Source organism: Neodiprion lecontei, chromosome 1 (genome assembly GCF_021901455.1).
Source record: "Neodiprion lecontei isolate iyNeoLeco1 chromosome 1, iyNeoLeco1.1, whole genome shotgun sequence".
Taxonomy (NCBI): Eukaryota; Metazoa; Arthropoda; class Insecta; order Hymenoptera; family Diprionidae; genus Neodiprion; species Neodiprion lecontei.
Genome location: NC_060260.1, coordinates 36,623,327 through 36,644,808, shown reverse-complemented (window position 1 = coordinate 36,644,808; position 21,482 = coordinate 36,623,327). Strand labels below are relative to the sequence as shown.

The 21,482-nt window shown below is 41.7% G+C and overlaps 2 protein-coding genes across 2 annotated transcripts; one reads left to right on the top strand and one right to left on the bottom strand.

Annotated features, from left to right (window-relative positions):
* Positions 1-14,966: 14,966 nt before the first annotated feature.
* LOC107224638 (endocuticle structural glycoprotein SgAbd-2) lies at positions 14,967-16,208 on the bottom strand. Its single transcript, XM_015664776.2, has 2 exons — positions 16,055-16,208; positions 14,967-15,635 (listed from the first exon to the last, which is right to left on the bottom strand). Exons 1-2 carry the CDS (start codon positions 16,064-16,066, stop codon positions 15,114-15,116), a joined length of 534 nt encoding a protein of 177 aa, XP_015520262.1. The 5' UTR covers positions 16,067-16,208; the 3' UTR covers positions 14,967-15,113.
* A 517-nt stretch (positions 16,209-16,725) lies between these two features.
* Positions 16,726-17,715, top strand: LOC107224637 (endocuticle structural glycoprotein SgAbd-1). Its single transcript, XM_015664775.2, has 2 exons — positions 16,726-16,879; positions 17,109-17,715. The coding sequence occupies exons 1-2, from the start codon at positions 16,868-16,870 to the stop codon at positions 17,541-17,543; spliced, it is 447 nt and encodes a 148-aa protein (XP_015520261.1). The 5' UTR covers positions 16,726-16,867; the 3' UTR covers positions 17,544-17,715.
* Positions 17,716-21,482: the final 3,767 nt, after the last annotated feature.

Sequence of the window (21,482 nt, the reverse complement as noted above, 5' to 3'; positions counted from 1 at the left end):
TGTATTTCAGAAAGTATAAAAATTATCAGTAAGGTGTATTTGGGATAAAGATGCGTAATGAAACCAAAACAAGTTGTCATAGCGTTAGACAACTGCATGGTGATCGAGTTGTAACACAGTTAGAAAAGTATGGTGACGCGACATACAATAATTAAAATGTTCCAACATGTTGTTTACAACAATTTGCTTATTTGCTTATTAAGAGACCGCCAACTCTTCGGCTACGATAGCTGCTGCTACGCACGCCGAGACCCCGCCTGCGCAGGCAGGTGAACCACTCGAGGTCGTATCGAACCTCGACGAACCGAGCACGTCTAGAGGTACTCGCCGACGCATGTCGACTCCCGAAGTGTTACGCATCTTGCAATCAGAAGATGATGATAGCGACGCAGAAGAACTTGGGGACCACGATAACGTTCGCGACAACGATTGCGACATAGAGAGAGCCGCTGCAGTATCCGACTTTGAATGGCCTGTCCGATTACGAGTTGGTTGTATCTGACTCTGAACCCGACTCGTACCGTTTAGAAGAAGCGCACATCGATGGCCGCCGTATTGTAAACTTGGAGCATCTTTTCACTGATTTCATCCGGAAATTCGGGAATCACGCACCGGCCCTAAATTGTCCGATGCGTTCCCTGGTAATCGTGGATTCGCGCCGGCAAGGCTTGAAGACACAAGTATTTTTTCAATGCCAAATGTGCCTTTACAAAGACAGCGGCTGGACTGAACCGGAAAATCTCCAATCCATGGACATACATCATAGCGCGGTGGCCGGATGCATAACGAGCGGAATAGGGTATTCACTATTGGAACAACTCCTTGCAGCGGTTGATATCCCAAACATCTCGCAGCGGACCTATCTGAGGTACGAGAACGACATAACGGTCCAGTTCATGAATGCCGCCCACGATGAAATGCGAGCTGCTGGAGAACTTGAGAAGGAATTAGCTCTCAAGCGAGGTGACGTCGTTGATGGCATCCCTCATATTCCCGTCGTAGCGGATGGTAGCTGGATGAAACGATCTTACCGAACCGGAAAGTACGACTCTCTGTCTGGAGTTGGAGCGATCGTCGGGTATCATACGCAGAAGGTCCTCTTCATCGGAGTGCGTAATAAAGTGACGTTATCGTCGACGGATTCACGTCCAGCATTGATACGCATGGACTTATCTACTCCACTTTGATCGTCGATGGAGACAGTAGCGTGTACAAGAAGATCTTGGACAGCAACCCGTACCCGAATATGATTGTCAAGAAGGTCGAATGCATCAATCATTTGTTGCGTAATCTGGCAACGAAAATAAAAGACACGCTGAAAAATAAAGGTCGCATAGGGAAATTGCGCCAAGTTGTGGAAGGTAGCGTACTCAGGCTGCGAACTGCCGTATCGAAGGCTACAAAGTTCAGATCGACGGAAGACGGTCCCACAAGCCTGAAGGCCCGGAAGCTTTCTGGAGATATTTTGAATATCCCGAGCCACGTGTTTGGTGAGCATAAGAAGTGCGCTGAACTGGGCTACTTTTGAGATGGATCGTTGAAAGAAGGCGAAGAAAACCACGTTCCAGCTCTAAAGGCTTTCGGACTGTACGACAAGATACAGGAAGCCTTTTCTAGTCTGAGTTTCTACTCTGACAGCATAATATTAGGCGTAAACAGCAATAGCGTGGAGAGGTACAATTCCATAATTTGCAAATACATCGGTGGTAAACGAATAAATTACGGGGCCAGAGGTTCGTATACCGGAAGATGTGCCGCGGCTGTCATACAGTTCAATACGAATAAATCTTTGAGCGTATTGAGTGAAGCTGTCAATGAGGAACCAACAGCGACGTTGAGGCACATGGAAGAGCGGCACATTCGGAGGAACGAGAATAAAGCAGCAAGCAGAGACAGGTGTCGGCGGAAGAAAACGCAATAAAAACGCAGCATCACTACGATCAGCTGCTCGAATGGTGAGCGAACCGCGATGAAATTGAACGGACAACAAGGCAGCAAGGACAAAGCGAGCGTTGGCTGTCAATACGGAAAAAGATATCGACTGCATCGAATTTTGGACGCGTGTGTCGCGTGCGAAGTGATACATCGTGTAAAAACACCGTCAAATCGCTGCTGTTTCCGACACCGTTGCGGCTTCCTGCTATTGAATATGGCCGGGAATGCGAAGAACAGGCGCGAACACAATTGGCCACCGAGCGCAATATCAACATCACGGAGTGTGGGTTGTTCATCGATGAGGAGCTACCGTACATCGGCGCGGCGCCAGACGGTGTAATCGGCGACGATGGGATTGTGGAAATCAGGTGCCCGTTTTCCATAAAGAACTTCGCCCCGGAAGAAGCGATCGCACAAAAAAAAGGAAATGTGCATCGTATTTTTGACAGCCGAGGCGAGAACATGAACGAGAGTCACGAGTACTTCTACCAAGTGCAAGGTCAGCTGCACGTCACCCGTAGAAAGTACCGCATCTTTGCTGTTTGGACACCACGAGGTATGAAAAGTATAGTCGTTGAGAGCAACGCCGACTTCTGGTCTAAAAAAATGCAACCCTTCTTGACGAGATTCTATAAATGTTGTATGGTGCCTGAGATCATTGACAGCCGCCTGCTAAGAAATATGGAGATCAGAGAACCACAGTACATTTTAGACGCTCGTCAGGAAAAAGAAAACAGGGCTGCAAGTAAGGCAAAGGACCAAGCCAAATAAATAATATTACAGTTTTGTTTCCTTGTACCACGTTTCTCATGAATGTACAAATCACGGTTACTCACAGTTGTCCCTAATTTCAATCGAGAGATAGGGTTATATCGTTCTAGCGGGCAGTCGTGTGACGGATAAAAATTCTTCGCGACGAATCTCCTGTGACGTAATTTGTGTTGTACATTTATCGTGGTGCAGGTAATCGTTAGAATACAAAATTCCATACTAATATAATTTTGAGTTTTTCATACAATCAAGCTTTCGAATATATCTATCATATGTATTTAGTTGTGAGGTATTTAAAATATTTCAGCCGCCTATGTTGCTGAATTTGTAGTACTGTGCGTGATATTCGTTTGTGAAATATTGGAGATGATCAGAATATTATTTAAATTAGAACCATTTTATGTTATTTAAGTACGTAGCCATTACACATTCCTGTGAGCATGCCGCGACGCGTTACAAGAATTCCAGGAAATGATTACATGAATAATGGCATAAAGACATTAGAATCTCTAAACATCCTGATGGGTAATATGTTTATCGAGCCTGTCATACGACTGTCAGCTAGAACGACACCCGCTCTCGATTGAAATTACGACCTACGGAGATTCAGATCGATTACTGGCGCATTAGCGCTTTGCCGGTAATCTATTATGAATGTTCAAATGATTTGTTATACATTTTTCAAAATATTCAGTAACCAAATTGTATACGTGTTGCAAATTTTTTTTTCTCTGTTTTCTTGATATATAATCATTTTGATTTTTCGTTAGAAGTGTGCAGAACAAAAATTTTATCGGAGCCTAGATTCGAATGCTCGGAGGGTTCAATTATTATAATCGTACGGTAATTTTTTTTATCCGATAATTGGTGAAATTTACACGTGTTGACATATACCCTAAGTACGATGCAAATATGCGAGAAATTTCAAAACTTGAGGAAAATAAATAATACGACTGTTATTATTTCATCATATAAACCATAAAACGTCAGTTGGGACGAAATTTAGGTTCTTGAGTCAGAAATATCATCCTAACAAAAAATGACCGCGTATTTTCCAAAACAATGAAAGCTTTTTCGAAGTGATATATGAGCATAAAAAGTCAAAACCTATTTCTACGATTTTTTTTCCGGAAGCGCCGAGTCATTTAATTTTGTTGCAAAATGAGCGCGCAGTAAACTTGAAGAATCAATATCTCATCTCCGGTTCTATTTGACGTAGAAAAATGATTCACAGCACATTCGCGAGCAGAGAGGATAAGCTTTCGTAGAAAACTTTGGTTTATCCGGAAACATTGAACATTGTAATTGTTATTAACGAACGAATTGTTTAATGGTACCATTTTTTGGCGAGGCTTCTACCATTTTATACATTCTGTAAAAAATCTTTCCGATTACAAATAATCCGTCGGGTTTGACGAGGAATTTCCCATTCATATTCATTCCGAATGACCATATGTTAGATATCTGCTACCGGTAGTAAAATTCCATTTCACACGGTGAAATTTAGAGTGATTCGTAAAAAATGAATATCTTAATTTCAAAGGATTATCTCAACTTTTCGGATTATTCAAGACGATGAAAATTTTTAATCACATTATTCCATTTCATCAGATTCGACCATTCGCTTTCAACATTTTTGGGTATAGTGAGATGGCGCCGACACATGGCTGTAAGAGAACAGAAGAGGACCCATGTATTTGAATGTGTCCTTATATGATAAGGAGGGGAGGGCACGAATTCTCTGCCAAAGTATATTTTTATCGACAAGTACTAATCATGTTATGGATTCTGCATTGAAAAAGCGAAACAATCAAATGAACACGCTTATATTTTACAGGATAATCCGTCGTAACCGTTGGACGGACGCAATGTCACATGCCGCGAGGATATCTTCGTGGAGTGGTGAACTATGTTCAAATTACATTACTTCGCAAAGGATGTTAGAAACTCCCATCAACCGGGAGAAGGAACTGTTTCGCACAACCCGCAGCTTCATAGTTACCTCGAATCTCAGATACTATTTCCTTGCATTTAATATCTCAGAAGGTATAATCCTCAACGTCGATGTCAACAATTGTTTCATATATCCATAGTAACATGAATAAAGTGTTCCAATATTATATATAATCATTTTTCGAAACCCTTTTCACTAGTAAAATAGCTTCGAACATAAAATTATTTCATTATTGTCAGTATAGTTGTGTGTAACAAGCGATGTACAATTTCAGAATGATTCCGAAACAGTAATACCCCGAAGTTACGCTATGGGTCGTTCCGGCATTGACGGCGTAAGTCGAAAAAAACGTAAGTCGGGGTGCACGTTTTATACGACTGTATAATGTATCGTATCTACGTCATCGTATTCTACGTCAAATTTTTTATCCATAACATATTTTGAATTGATGGAGAATACGATGGTCGTGCTGAGAACTCGCTACGAAGTGAAGGCAATTGCTAAAAATCGATTTAAACATATTAATTATTTATAACAATATAAATTTCGGAATAATCGTAAATGAAACAATTGTTGCATTAAAATTTAATTTATTAGCTTTGGATTGAAAAAACGAACTTTTCAGCTCAAACAGAGCCGGCGTTATGAATTTTTGAAAATGAGTTCTCCGTGCCAGAAAACACCAAATTATCAAATTTTCGATCCCCTCTATGTTACGAAATATGTAAAATAAAAAAATCTGAGAGGACTTTACTGCAATCGGTAGAAAACAACGTAACGATAATTCGGTAGGTAATACGACGAATTTACCATAGATTATAACCAGTACGAGAGATTGACATTCATTAACAATTTACAAAGTCGGCAAACGATCGACTAGATAGCATTCGGTAGAATTATTCATAAACGATAGAATCAATAATTTATAATTATTACGGACCTGAGGAATTAAACAATGAATTCCTAAACACAACTTTTGAGATAATACAAAATACAAAATTATGAGAGAGTGAGAATTTCGGAGAGTTTACAAGATAAAGAAATACACTAAATACACCGCAGTACCAAAGAATAATTTGCAGAACTTAATTTAACAAGGTACAGGGAAATGAATAACATGCAAAAATAATATAAAATTGCCAATAGCAATAAAAAAGGTGCGGTAATATCTAGGGGCTGATTCTACGCTCGGTTGTACTCCAAGGAACTCGATATATGATACAATAAGCACAAAAATAAATAAAAATATAATAAGCAATGACAAAAATAAAATATAAAGCACACTACTATTACAAAAGAGTATGGAATGAAACGTAAAGCCGATAGGGCTCAAAATACGATAGAAAGTACAGAAGCAGGCTAATAGTAATTCACAAATAATCAGAAAAATCATAAATACAAAATAAATAATTATTCGGCAGTTACGAGGTCGCTCAGACACAAAAATAATTAATTACTGAAATCATGCAATCGCACGGCGGCTTACCGCAACTCTAAGCCGTGGACCATGATTCACACAAAGTCGATGAATACCATAGGAAAGAATAGAAATTATGAGCAACTTCGTAACGATACAGTACAGAGGCAGAAGCCTTACCTTAGTCGGTGACTTCAGGCACACGAACTGACTCTATTTTTAATTATAGTTAATATTAGCAAAACTGAGAAGGAAGGGAAAAAGGATGAAACGATTTTATAGGATAAATTTTACGGTAGAACAAACGATAGAACGGTAGCGGGACGATCAACGGTAGAAAAACGATAGCGGTAGAAGGAAAGGTATCGATAGCTTGGATCGGGAGGATGGAGGAATAAATACTATGCTGTCACCCAGCAGGTCAAGCGTAGCATAGAAGGAGGTCGGAGTTCGGCTCGCCGATCTCACGGTTGTCGTGAGGTGATTCTTCTTCCCTTTGAATGGTTGGTTGACCCTCACCGCAAATAGGCCATCCCCCTGTGGCGAATATTGGTTACGGCGTGGTCATGCGTTTTCCAAAATTACCACTAGATGTGGCGTAATGTGCGGCTCGCGATTTCGTCATTGACACCAACTCGTACGATTTTGTAGCTGCTTCGATTTACGGTCCAGGTTGCCTATCATCGGGGACTTCTTTGACAGAGGCATACACAGGGTGCCTCTCGGCCAAAGTTACCGAGTGGAGAGTGACGCCTCATTGTTCACTTCCACCGGCTTTTGTACAGGCAGTAGCTGGCTGCCTGTACTCGAGGTCGTGCAGTTACACGGCTAGCTAAACCGTCGACCACGACCCACACAATTAGTCCTTGCTGACAGGAAGGCTGCGTCGATCCTCGGAACGATGGCTTTATCAACCTGGACGTAGTGGTTTGGGGTCGGTCCGGCACCAGGCCGGTAAGTCGGAAGATGGCAGGCTACGGTCTGGCTTTCACGCCATCCTTACGGCATCCGATAGAGCGGGCGGCTGGTTCCTCTTCGAGGAACGGTGCCCTCGGCCGCCGGGAGGATTTTTATCTCCCTGTTCACCGGCAGTCGAGGCGATACGGAAGGTTCCGGTGGATGCTACCCCAGGTGTATATAAAGGTGCTTCAAGGTAGCCAGTATAGTCTGATTAGACCGTCGGTAGGCGAAGTCGTCGAGAGCTGCAAACGGTAGCTAGTGGTCCCTCGTTGGTCGGGATCGTTGTCGTCCAAGTACCTTATTAGCTTGCGCCGAAGCGCGAAATAAAGAATTTACAAAGAAAGAATTAGTTAAGAGTAGTTATTGCCTATTTTGTATCGAGTTCGGTTGGAGTACCCTGCTGAGGACGCGTAAACTAGAAATAATAACGGTTGTGTGCCCTTGTGACGGGCGTTTTTGAAAAGCCACGTTACAATATATACATATAGGCATATATATATATATATATATATATATATATATATATATATATATATATATATATATATATATATGTATATTCTTATTAAGAATTATAGGTGTACGTGCAGAATGTAATGGGTAAAAAATATGTGAGAATTACTATGAAGATATGAAGCTCTTATTGTTTAATCATGTGCTCAACAAATCTGACAAGACTTGAGAATGCTTTTTACATTCGAGCGTATTCCTTACTGTTAGTTGTGATTGGCTGGCGTTGTTGGTTCGTCTGACTTCAGTAATAGATCACGTGTTGAACGTTGAATTGATGTAAAAATTAATAAAAAAGTGAATTTGGACGTCCCGGAAGTCACCGCATCTTATTGTGTAACTCCCTCCAAGAATTGCAATTTCGAATTCAACCGAATCTTATTTGCGTCAATGTGGGAAAAGTGTTTGATCCTGAATGTGTATCGTAAAACGCAGTATCTGTAATGAACTAGATATTCGTATATCAATCTTACCTGATAGATCACGATCGTCGGTTTACAATCGACGTGTTGATTTGAACTACTCGTCGTACTGAATGGTAAATAAATTATCGTCTGAGAAAACGATTTCCAAAAACTGGGTGGCTGTCTCGAGCGGAAGCTCGCCGATGGTGATGGATACTGAGCTGCGAGTCCTACTCCATCCCTCATTTATACGAGATTCTCAGAGGATGGAAGAGTTATGTTTCAGCGTTGTTAAAGCCCGTTCTACGTAATATACGTATCTCGTGGAAATGACTGTCTCATATTTTGACGCACTTGCAAATTTCTAGAAATACCATCTGATACGGTATTGAATTCGTATTTGCATAATCCAGGCTCGCCCAGACCGAGGCTGCGGCTAACAAAAGGAATTATCGCTCGTAATGCTGGAACTCGATGGTTTGAATGTATTTGAATGGCCCTTTCTAGCAATAATAGTTCCTTGGCATCCAGTGGGTGTCGAATTTAAAGGCTACTGGCACTGAGAATCATGATGGAAAATAATTTAATTCGCATTCAGGAAAAATGAAAAAAAAAAAAAATTGCTTGCGACGAGTCCGATCAATTTTTTACGATGGGAATGGTTGAAGAAATGGAGCCCAAATATTTTGTAATCTGGCTGGCGTTTTGAATCAGCTGAATCGATTTAGGTCTTAAGGTGCACGCAGAAACTTTTCGTATCAAAAATTCACGCACCGACTACAGGTAATTTTTGGGCACCTTGTATATTACGATAATATTTCTTGGTACGAAGAATAGAAAAATCTGATGTTCTTATAGTAAATAATATTATTAAAAGACTATCTTTTTATATTCTTCGTACTGAGAAATATCGCCAAGATGTACAAATTGTCTACGAATCACCAGTCAGTAAGGAAATTCTTCTTGCGAAAGGTTTCTCTGTGAATTATTGAACCCTTGATAACCAGTTTATTGGAAAACGGATGCTAGAAATCGATTCAAAAACGCAGAGTGATTGAACCCATGAAATACGAAAACAGTAAAGCAATCCCGTTAAATCTTTGGGCTTAATATGACGATTAGTTAGAATGCTGAAAAAATGTAGGTACACGCTATGCTGACGTAAATGAGGGCCGCGCGATCCTTCTGATAAAATGAAATTACGTAATTTTCAACGGGAGAAGCTCGGATATCCGTCGCTTTATCTGTTTCTTGGTGAGTGCGAATGAAAGGGATATATTACTTTCAATAAAATACCATAGATTAATGGAACATGGGTAGAATATCAACGAGATATTGCTGATTCGACCATTGCATAACAAGCAATTATGAGTGAACGTTGGAACTAATGGCTTTTACGAAAGCTTATCGACAATTGTACTCGATCCGAAGGAAAGCTCTGTTATATATTCGAAGAATAAAAACAAGGGCGTCCGCTGATGACGATCAATAACAGAGTTCAGAAGGATTTTAAGAACTATGACGCGGTTGAGAGGGTAAGCGTGAGTTTATAGTGGTCCAATGAGTCATGAAAGGGTCATACAAATCGGATCTAAGACCTAAAATTTTTTGGCCGAAAAAAAGGTAAGGCTAACCCCTTTGTATTTTTGGCGAAAATTTTCGCGATGCTGAAAAGTGCTTGAACAAAATCTTTCGTGTACTATTCCTACGTAATTTTGCGAGAGAAATCGATTGGGCGTAGTCCGAATGCGGTGCGAGCAGCGAATCAAAAGTTACAGCCAAAAAACCAAAACGTGTGTTTTTGACATTTTTCGGCTGGTGCTCTTTTCTTCGTAATTTCTCTCCTGTTGATCTCACCCTCTTTTCGCTGCGTCTTCTGAGTTCCTGGTGGTCCAATTGGTCATGAAAGGGTCGTACAAATCGAATCAGAGACCTAAAATTTTTTGGCCGAAAAAAAGGTAAGGCTAACCCCTTTGTATTTTTGGCGAAAATTTTCGCGATTTTGGAAAAAGCTGGAATAAATTCTTTGATGCACTATTTCGACGTAATTTGCGAGAGAAAACGATTGGGCACAGTCCCGATATGCTGCGAGCAACGTATGAAGAGTTGGAGCCAAAAAACCAAAACGTGTGTTTTTGACATTTTTCGGCTGGTGCTCTTTTCTTCGTAATCTCTCTCCTGTTGATCTCACGCTCTTTTCGCTGCGTTTTCTGAGTTCCTGGTGGTCCAATTGGTCATGAAAGGGTCGTACAAATCGGATCTGAGACCTTAAATTTTTTGGCCGAAAAAAAGGTAACCCCTTTGTATTTTTGACGAAAATTTTCGCGATTTTGAAAAAAGCTGGAATAACTTCTTTGATGCACTATTCCGACGTAATTTTGCGAGAGAAAACGATTGGGCACAGTCCCAATATTCTGCGAGCATCGTATGAAGAGTTGGAGCCAAAAAACCAAAACATGCGTTTTTGACATTTTTCGGCTGGTGCGTTTTCCTTCGTAATTTCTCTGCTGTTGATCTCACGCTCTTTTCGCTGCGTTTTCTGAGTTCCTGGTGGTCCAATTGGTCATGAAAGGGTCGTACAAATCGAATCTGAGACCTAAAATTTTTTGGCCGAAAAAAAGGTAAGGCTAACCCCTTTGTATTTTTGGCGAAAATTTTCGCGATTTTGAAAAAAGCTGGAATAAATTCTTTGATGCACTATTCCGACGTAATTTTGCGAGAGAAAACGATTGGGCACAGTCCCAATATGCTGCGAGCAACGTATGAAGAGTTGGAGCCAAAAAACCAAAAAGAGTGTTTTTGACATTTTTCGGCTGGTGCTCTTTTCTTCGTAATCTCTCTCCTGTTGATCTCACGCTCTTTTCGCTGCGTTTTTTGAGTTCCTGGTGGTCCAATTGGTCATGAAAGGGTCGTACAAATCGAATCTGAGACCTAAAATTTTTTGGCCGAAAAAAAGGTAAGGCTAACCCCTTTGTATTTTTGACGAAAATTTTCGCGATTTTGAAAACAGCTGGAATAAATTCTTTGATGCACTATTCCGACGTAATTTTGCGAGAGAAAACGATTGGGCACAGTCCCAATATTCTGCGAGCATCGTATGAAGAGTTGGAGCCAAAAAACCAAAACATGCGTTTTTGACATTTTTCGGCTGGTGCGTTTTCCTTCGTAATTTCTCTGCTGTTGATCTCACGCTCTTTTCGCTGCGTTTTCTGAGTTCCTGGTGGTCCAATTGGTCATGAAAGGGTCGTACAAATCGAATCTGAGACCTAAAATTTTTTGGCCGAAAAAAAGGTAAGGCTAACCCCTTTGTATTTTTGGCGAAAATTTTCGCGATTTTGAAAAAAGCTGGAATAAATTCTTTGATGCACTATTCCGACGTAATTTTGCGAGAGAAAACGATTGGGCACAGTCCCAATATGCTGCGAGCAACGTATGAAGAGTTGGAGCCAAAAAACCAAAAAGAGCGTTTTTGACATTTTTCGGCTGGTGCTCTTTTCTTCGTAATCTCTCTCCTGTTGATCTCACGCTCTTTTCGCTGCGTTTTTTGAGTTCCTGGTGGTCCAATTGGTCATGAAAGGGTCGTACAAATCGAATCTGAGACCTAAAATTTTTTGGCCGAAAAAAAGGTAAGGCTAACCCCTTTGTATTTTTGGCGAAAATTTTCGCGATTTTGAAAAAAGCTGGAATAAATTCTTTGATGCACTATTCCGACGTAATTTTGCGAGAGAAATCGATTGGGCGTAGTCCGAATGCGGTGCGAGCAGCGAATCAAAAGTTACAGCCAAAAAACCAAAACGTGTGTTTTTGACATTTTTCGGCTGGTTCGTTTTCCTTCGTAATTTCTCTCCTGTTGATCTCACGCTCTTTTCGCTGCGTTTTCTGAGTTCCTGGTGGTCCAATTGGTCATGAAAGGGTCGTACAAATCGAATCTGAGACCTAAAATTTTTTGGCCGAAAAAAAGGTAAGGCTAACCCCTTTGTATTTTTGGCGAAAATTTTCGCGATTTTGAAAAAAGCTGGAATAAATTCTTTGATGCACTATTTCGACGTAATTTTGAGAGAGAAAACGATTGGGCACAGTTCCAATATGCTGCGAGCAACGTATGAAGAGTTGGAGCCAAAAAACCAAAAAGAGCGTTTTTGACATTTTTCGGCTGGTGCTCTTTTCTTCGTAATCTCTCTCCTGTTGATCTCACGCTCTTTTCGCTGCGTTTTCTGAGTTCCTGGTGGTCCAATTGGTCATGAAAGGGTCGTACAAATCGGATCTGAGACCTTAAATTTTTTGGCCGAAAAAAAGGTAACCCCTTTGTATTTTTGACGAAAATTTTCGCGATTTTGAAAAAAGCTGGAATAACTTCTTTGATGCACTATTCCGACGTAATTTTGCGAGAGAAAACGATTGGGTACAGTCCCAATATTCTGCGAGCATCGTATGAAGAGTTGGAGCCAAAAAACCAAAACATGCGTTTTTGACATTTTTCGGCTGGTGCGTTTTCCTTCGTAATTTCTCTGCTGTTGATCTCACGCTCTTTTCGCTGCGTTTTCTGAGTTCCTGGTGGTCCAATTGGTCATGAAAGGGTCGTACAAATCGAATCTGAGACCTAAAATTTTTTGGCCGAAAAAAAGGTAAGGCTAACCCCTTTGTATTTTTGACGAAAATTTTCGCGATTTTGAAAACAGCTGGAATAAATTCTTTGATGCACTATTCCGACGTAATTTTGCGAGAGAAAACGATTGGGCACAGTCCCAATATGCTGCGAGCAGCGAATCAAAAGTTACAGCCAAAAAACCAAAACGTGTGTTTTTGACATTTTTCGGCTGGTTCGTTTTCCTTCGTAATTTCTCTCCTGTTGATCTCACGCTCTTTTCGCTGCGTTTCCTGAGTTCCTGGTGGTCCAATTGGTCATGAAAGGGTCGTACAAATCGAATCTGAGACCTAAAATTTTTTGGCCGAAAAAAAGGTAAGGCTAACCCCTTTGTATTTTTGACGAAAATTTTCGCGATTTTGAAAACAGCTGGAATAAATTCTTTGATGCACTATTCCGACGTAATTTTGCGAGAGAAAACGATTGGGCACAGTCCCAATATGCTGCGAGCAGCGAATCAAAAGTTACAGCCAAAAAACCAAAACGTGTGTTTTTGACATTTTTCGGCTGGTTCGTTTTCCTTCGTAATTTCTCTCCTGTTGATCTCTCGCTCTTTTCGCTGCGTTTTCTGAGTTCCTGGTGGTCCAATTGGTCGTGAAAGGGTCGTACAAATCGAATCTGAGACCTAAAATTTTTTGGCCGAAAAAAAGGTAAGGCTAACCCCTTTGTATTTTTGGCGAAAATTTTCGCGATTTTTAAAAGCGCTTAAATAAATTCTTTCAAGTACTATTCCGACGTAATTTTGCGAGAGAAATCGATTGGGCGCAGTACGAATACGCTCCGCTCAACCGATTAAGAGTTATAGCCATAACACGAGCAACTTCTAAATCTTTTCAGCCCTTGGTTCTCCGTTATTTCACGTATTCATGTTGCATTTTTCAGGGTCTGATCAGTCTCGAAAAATTGCAAATGCAGCTGGGCTTACCCTATGAACAATGAACGAAAACTTGCATGCGGAAAAAATTAAATTTGCGACTGGGTCTCGAAAAGGTGGAAAATAAAAATGACAAATTCCTAGCTCAGAGTTTCAGTTTATTCGATATGCCTTAATACTAGTACAAGTGTTCAGGTGTCAGTGTGTCGTAATATAGCAAGTTGACAAGTATACTTAAAGTGAAATACAAAGATGAATACCAAAATATGATTAAAAAGTAGATGAGATATCTGAGTATTTTCACATGGAAGTTGGTACGCAGCTTACATTGTCTCAAGCAGAATATGAAAAATACCATATTAGCTACTTATTGTCATAGTTTCAACATACAGCTCAAGTTGTGACCTTTGTACTGGTACAACTCACTTCTGCAGGATACGATGTGTGATGTATGATGTTGTATTATCTATGTTTTCTGTAACTGATATTGAAATAAAGCAAACATCAAATTCTTCTATATTACCTTTGTATTTATTCAGCTGCTGATCGTTTGTTGTTCGAAGTCTCTTTTTCGCACTTCTGTGCGTTGATCCAGTCGAGAAACGGTCATACAACTCGATTCTGAGATAACAAATATTTTGCGGAAAAAAAGTATTCGGATTCTTGGTGCAATTTTCTACATTTACGAAAAATGCTGAAATCATGTCTTCGATGTACTCTATCGACGTAATTTTAGACGAGAGGAATCGATTGCATGCAGTCTGAACACGCTATGAGCAACGGACCAAAAATCACATTCGAACAATGACAGATTTCCTTTGTCACTCCTCTGCCGTCGGTCCTACGCTGTTTTTGATGTGTTTTTGTGATTTTTGAGGGTCCAATTACTGGAAAAATAGTTCTACGAAACGATTCTGAGACAAAAAGTTTCCGAGCTCTGAATATCACAAAAAAGCAAGGCTAATCCTTCCCGTTTTCTCCGAAAGATTTCAGTCGATTTCGAAAAACACTTGAACCAATTCGTTCGGTCGCTATAGCAACGTAAACTTTCGAAAGAAAACGTACACGCACAGTCTAAATTGGCTGCGATCAGAGGATCAAAAGTTACGGACAAACGACCGAATATTTCGACATACCTATGTCCTCTATATTTCTGAGCTGTTGACGCCACGATGCTCGGAATGTGTTTTCTCTCGATTCCCGAGCGCCCAGTTCGTCGGCAGTAACTTCTCTACATTTTATCTCGCCCTAAATATTTCCAGCTCGGCAAAAACCTCAAAAATATGACGAACGTTGCAAAACGCGAGGATTGATTGTTTCAAACACAACATTGACCTACAATTTCGTCACAGGAATCGATTGCAATTACAGTTTTGAATGGCCGCCATTAATAGCTAGACGGGATAGGTACTAGCCTATGAAAGTAGACATATAATTTTTTTTCTAATTATTCTAGTAGTTTTTGTGTTTCTGGGGCTCATTAAGTGGCAAATAAATTTGTTCAGAACACTTGTTTATTCATCCCAAAAAAAAAGGAATATGTATATGTACATATCTATATATATGTATATATATATACGGTTTACTACATTGTAACTGACGACTCTAAATCATCCCACGGTTTAGCGGCGTCCAGGCTGGTTCTAGCCCTGCTGGTATCCAGGAAGGTTATAGAAGTTGGGTTGCCTGCCGAAGGGGTTCGGGCTGGGGTAGACGGTGGAGGAAGGGTAGAAAGGTCTGGCTGTGGTCGACGGCTGGTAGATGGTCTGCGGGGGCCTGTATTCCGGTACTTCCTTGCGTTCGTTAGCCCTGTTGAACTCAATGGAGCGGAGGATAGCCTCGGGTACTGGTGGGCCGACCGGAAGATGGGCTCCCTCGGGAACGAAGCCGTTGGGACCGGCGACGTACCTGACGGAGATTAACTGGCCGTCGGGAGCCGTGTACTGGTATCCACCCTCTTCCTGGATTACGAGTTCACCGTTGGGCCCCGAGCCGACAGGACCGCCTTTCGCAGCAGCGGAAATTCCGTTTTCAGTTTCGTATGTAAAATCGTAGGTTCCATCAGGGTTCACTTCCTGATCCTGGCGCAAGATCTTGGCGTAGTTCTGATTGAGGGGTTCCTTGTACTGGGCGGAGGCGACCACCGCCAGGCTGAGAGATACGATCTGAAAATGTGTACGAAAGCAGAGACGGTGATTAGGGTATTCGGATTTTGGGTCAGGGCGAAGAGGCCCCGGCTCCGTCGGGAGGAGAACACACTGAGGATGATAACGATGACGGTGAGGATGGCGTGAGAGAGGTAACAATAATTCATTGTTGGAACGACAACGCGGCAAATTCGCGACGATAATCAAGGCGCGGATTCCTCGTGCCGTTTTATACGAAGTTTGACGCGTCAAGTTGTCGTATTTTACGAGGACAATGGAAGCCGCGCTCACTGAACGATCACAATTGAGAATTATTATCCTTGCTGCAAGTTGATCCATTACGAGATTATAACGATTTCACTGTGATCCATGATGTCGTGAGTTTCGTGAGAATTCAATGCAATGCGTACGGCAGATCGTGGGACGCGATATCTTACCAAAAACTTCATGTTGATCCAAGTCGAGATTGGTTCACAATGTACCTACTGCAGCTCATCTGCCGCTATTTATACAAAAACTTTCTACACGTGATTACGTCTATGATGTGTAAAATGACCGAGGATATAGTAAAGACGCTGCAGTGGTAATGAACATCTGAATGGGTGCCTGTGTATCATGAAATCGTTTTCGTGCACGACATCGTTCCCCGATGACATTAAAGAAGTTCGCAGATTGCGTGAAACCAACCCGCGAGCCAATACCGGTTTCTTGCGATTAAGTATTCCTAGCGTCGTTTTTTTTCGGCTCCTCTGCCTCTTTTTTTTTTGTTTTGTTTGTTTCACGTTGTTTTTTTTTTCTTCTCTTCCTTTGCTCCTCTCTTATTTTATGGTCCCGGGTGTGTCTCGGCCCGGGAGTTAACAAATCAAGAGACCTCGAGATCCTCTCATAAATCGGCTGTGTCTTTCCTTTTCGGTGTCACGAGGACCGGCCTTTGAGGACATCGAGAATCCCCGCCGTAATACGCACGATGGGCGGTATTACGCTGACCATGCGTTCGCCACGTTCGCCGGCATGGGTTATACAATCGATCGAATTAGTCGGCGAGAAAGGTCAAAGACGACAAATAATTTCGGCAGCAGAAGATCCTCAGCTCCGTAATAGCCGGTGGATCGACCGGCCCAAATCGTCAGATGCAGAGCGTCGGAGTAGGGGAGTTTCACTTTTACTGTATAAATATGCGGATCGTTCGTTGATCAGTCAATCACAGTTCGATCTTCCTCCTGCGCATCTACCAAGAACAGCAATCCAAAATGAAATTCTTCGTAAGTTTACTCTATCGTTACGAATATTTCTAATTGTGAGACGAGAATTCATCTCTGAATCCGATCTTCAAAGACTTCATTCGGTCTTGCCAAATTACCCTCCAAGTCGATCGCACTCTATTTCGCTACACGTCTTATTGCGATTCGTAATCTTGCAGTAAATCGGTCAACCGCACACTATCGCCAATCTATCGTAACTAATCGACACCCTTTTACCAATTATCAACAGATCTGTGCTCTCGCCCTCGTGGCTTCCGCATACGCAGCGCCTCAGGCTTACACCAACCAGGCCCAGTACGTCTCCAAGGAAGGATCGGCGAGGATCGTGAGCCTGGACTCCGAGCAGAACCCGGACGGTTCCTACAGCTATAAATACGAAACCGAAAACGGAATCGCGGCCGCTGAGACCAGCGTCCCCAAGCCCGCAGGACCCAACGGTGAGCCCGCACCAAGCGTACAGGGTGTATACCGGTACACGGCTCCGGATGGAACACCGGTAGAGATCACATACGTCGCCGACGAAAACGGATACAACGCACGAGGTAACGCCATCCCTGTCGCCCCGGAAATCCCAGAAGCAATCCTCAAGAGTTTGGCCTGGAACGAGGCTCACCCCGCAGAGGACGAAACCTACAAACCAAACCCGGTTTACGGACGTCAGTGAGCAGCTTCGAGCATCGCTGCAGTCTCCGTCCGGTTGATACGTGACTATCATCGACGCGCACACGGACGACGAGCATCACGACTGAAAATTATAACAACGCTGCAACCACGATCGTATATAGGAAAACAAAAAAAAGGAAAAAAAAAAACCATAAAAAATTATTATTCAATACGTGAATGAATACAATCAAAAGAAAAGCTGAGACCACGCTGGAGAACTTTTGTACGGTACGGATTAAATCCACGCCACGTGCACGTAACGTGCCGGTGCGGAATGGATGGCTGTTCGTGCAAATGACATTTCAATCCGTAATACAACCACTCTGTTTATTCTTCTTATTTTTCTGATTGTATTTAAATATCTCAAAGTTAGCCGATAAAAATGTAAAAAAAAAACAGAAATAAAAATTTTGTACAACATAAGGTAAAACTTTTTATTGTAGTATTCGAAATACCCTATTTCGTATCAATTTGGTACATCCACCTCTCTTCGATAGGTGCCAGTGTTGTTTTCATACGAGATAAAATTGAATGAAAGCGTTTTTCATCCGTTGCAACTCGTAATGGGATTTGTATTTTTATAACAGGATATGCCGGTAGTGCCCGCAGCGTGTCGTGTTCCATACGATTACGAGTGGGTTGAAAGGTGGATGATAAATGGATGCTGCGGTGAATAAACGTGAATTAGACACGTTAAATGGCCAGTTTGCAAAATTTGTTTCCCAATTCATTGCGGTGGATTGCAGAAAGATCCACCTTCAGGATATACAAACACATTTTAATTTACTCGTGTACATATATATGCACGAGTCAAGTATATAATTTTTATTGCGCAGTCTGACGACGAATAATTAGCTTAGCAGGTTGGCCGTCGTGTAGAAATGTTAATTTATCAGTTAAACACGAAATCTCTCGGCGGATGAACCGACCACTGTTTAAAAGCCAAGAAGGTCGCGGATATGTAAGATGTTCTAAAACGGTTCCCTGCTGTCAGAGGCGGGCTGAATATTTATGAGGAAAAGACAGCCAAGGAGGTTTGGTACTCCGTTAGTTACGATTCGAGAAAATACTAGATAAGCGATAGTTGTTTCAAGAATTCCATCGCTGGCCATCCTCGTTCTTTTTTTGCTGGTGTGGGAAGATTTATAAAGCTGCTAATTTGGACATCGCCGCGTGAAGATCTCGTTGATACTTAGACACGGATACAGGGTGTTTAATTTTTGAGTGCCTTCACCGGCTGAAAATCACGGCGATTTTATCGCCGGTTTGGAAGAATTTATTACACCTATAATTTCGTACAAGCGGAATTTATTTCACTTTCATTTTTATTCCCGGAGAATGCTGTTCCTGATATGTTATACACCGAAGAAAAAATTCAGCACAGATGTTTTACCGAATTTGTTAAGTTTAAGAAAACAAAATGGGATTTTCGAAAAATAAAAATAGGGAGGAAAAGAACTTTCGAAGGTGTTACAGGCGTGAAATAGCAGCCGCTATTCGTAACCGAAAGTGCGGCGTGACTCGTACCTACAGTAGAGCGTCGCCAAAAATATGGTAATTTCGACATTTTGCAAACATCCGTTGAAAAATTTATGCCAAGACAACCCACGCGCGGCGTGTCGAACGAAATTTATCGAACTGATTGCCAAATTCAATATTTCAGCTTTTTAAAATCATAACATAGGTTTTGCTAAGTAGTCTGACATTTCCTTAACTTAAACAAAAAGAATAAGTCAACAAGTTGGATGATGTCTACACATGGAAAAGATTTTTTGAATCAAACTAAATATGTATGCTGTTAAAAAAAATCGTTTACCTTGTCAGGAGTTTCTCAGGTTTATCAAGTAAATGGTGTTCAACTTGACAGCGCAAATCGTTCAACTGATGATAGTCGTTTTTTTCTCTCTGTTTTGGCTTCTAATGATATTTTCTTATGTGACTCGTTTTCTAATTATATTTGACTGCCGTATTTGACTTTGTCAAATAAATATCACTTGCCGAAATCTCTCTCTCTCTCTCTCTCTCTCTCTCTCTCTCTCTGTATATTGTATATTTTCTGAACTCTCTACTAACAACGGCATCGGTTCCTTTGTTGTGGAAATCCTCAATTGTCGTGCCTATAGCGAAGGTCCCCGATCCCACTGGCCCGTCAGATTTTAGGCCAATATCTCTTCTCTGCTCGCTGTCTAAAGTGCTTGAACGGATAGTATACGATCAACTCACGGTGCATCTTGCTCGTGGTAATTATCTCGATCCACGTCAGACTGGATTTCGTGAGGGTATGGGAACGCAATCAGCCGTCTTGCGTTTGGTGGATGACTGTAGGATTGCGATTGATGATCGCATGGTTACTTTGGTGGTGTTTTTAGACTTCTCCAAAGCATTTGACATGGTAAACCATGCGCTGCTTCTGTCGAAGCTGCGAACTTTCGGACTATCTGACAATGTACTTGAGTGGTTCAACTCATACCTATCTGACCGTATGCAAGTGGTTCGCGATTCTAGTGGTACGACCTCGCGGGTACGTCCTCTCCTGACAGGTGTACCGCAAGGCAGTGTTCTCGGACCGTTACTATTTTCACTTTTCATAAACGATCTCCCCCATTGCCTCTCGCGATGTCGCCATCTACTTTACGCAGATGATCTTGTGATATATCTTAGTTGCTTGCCGTCTAAAATGAGCGAAACATTAGCCTTGGTTAATGCTGATATTGAGAGTATCTGGTTATGGAGTGTAGAGAACCGTCTTAGACTGAATGTAGATAAAACTAAAGCCATGGTTATTGGCAGCTCTAAATATGTAAACGTGGTCTGTGCAACGCAGCTTCCTTCTCTCAGTCTGGGGGGTCATCCTATCGATTTTGTAACCAGTTTTAGGTATCTTGGGGTTATAATAGATAGAACGCTGTCATGGACGGAACACATTACTGAAGTGTGTAAACGTAGCGCGTCTACTCTGTATCGGTTGAGGATGACAACCTACGACGTGGATGTTGCGCTTAAGAGGCGCCTGGTCGCGTCTCTTGTCCTACCGATAAGTGACTACTGTGCAGGAGTGTTCACTAACCTTTCCGAAGGCTTAGATAGAAAAATTTCTGTTGCGCTCAACAATTGTGTGCGCTATGTTTTTCGTCAAACGCGGTTTGTGCACATATCTGACTTTCGACGAAGGCTCGGCTGGCTCACCATGCGCGATCGCCGATTGTACATCATTGGTTGCATTTTCTATAAGGCCATACATGAAGGGCTTCCTGGCCTATTCGACTGTTTTCAGCCAAGTCAGTATGCATCACGTCGTCGTGACCCGTCGCGAACTGACACTCTTGTCCTACCATCGGCTCGTACGGTGACGTATCAAAAGTCTTTTGCGTATGTTGGCGTTAACCTTTGGAACTCTTTGCCTCCGTCAATCACATCAGCGTCCACTTTGCCGGTGTTTCGTATTGGCCTGCTAGAATATCTGCGAGCGGAAGAGGCTGAGCGTGTGCAGCGAGGGTGACGCGTGTGAAATTATTGAAATCGACAGATGTATTGTATGATGTATGCTGTATGATGTATGATGAATGCTGTACGATGTGTTATGCGCGCAGAATGTGGCTGCCCTCTCTGTATGTACGCTTTTTCATTCGGCTTGTGTCTATTTCTATTTCTATTTTTATTTATTTATTTTTTTTTTTTTTTTTTTTTTTTCTTTTTTATTTTATTTTATTTTATTTTTGTATTATTTTATATTATATTATTTCGGTACTGTTCACCAACCGCCATATTATGTATATTATATATAATGTATATTATGCCTATGGTTGCTAGGGGGTATTACCCCGCGATCAAATAAATACTCTCTCTCTCTCTCTCTCTCTCTCTCTCTCTCCGTCTCTCCGTCTGTCTTTCGGGCTGTATACATAAATTGATCAAGTGTTTGACTATGGGTCTTATATTT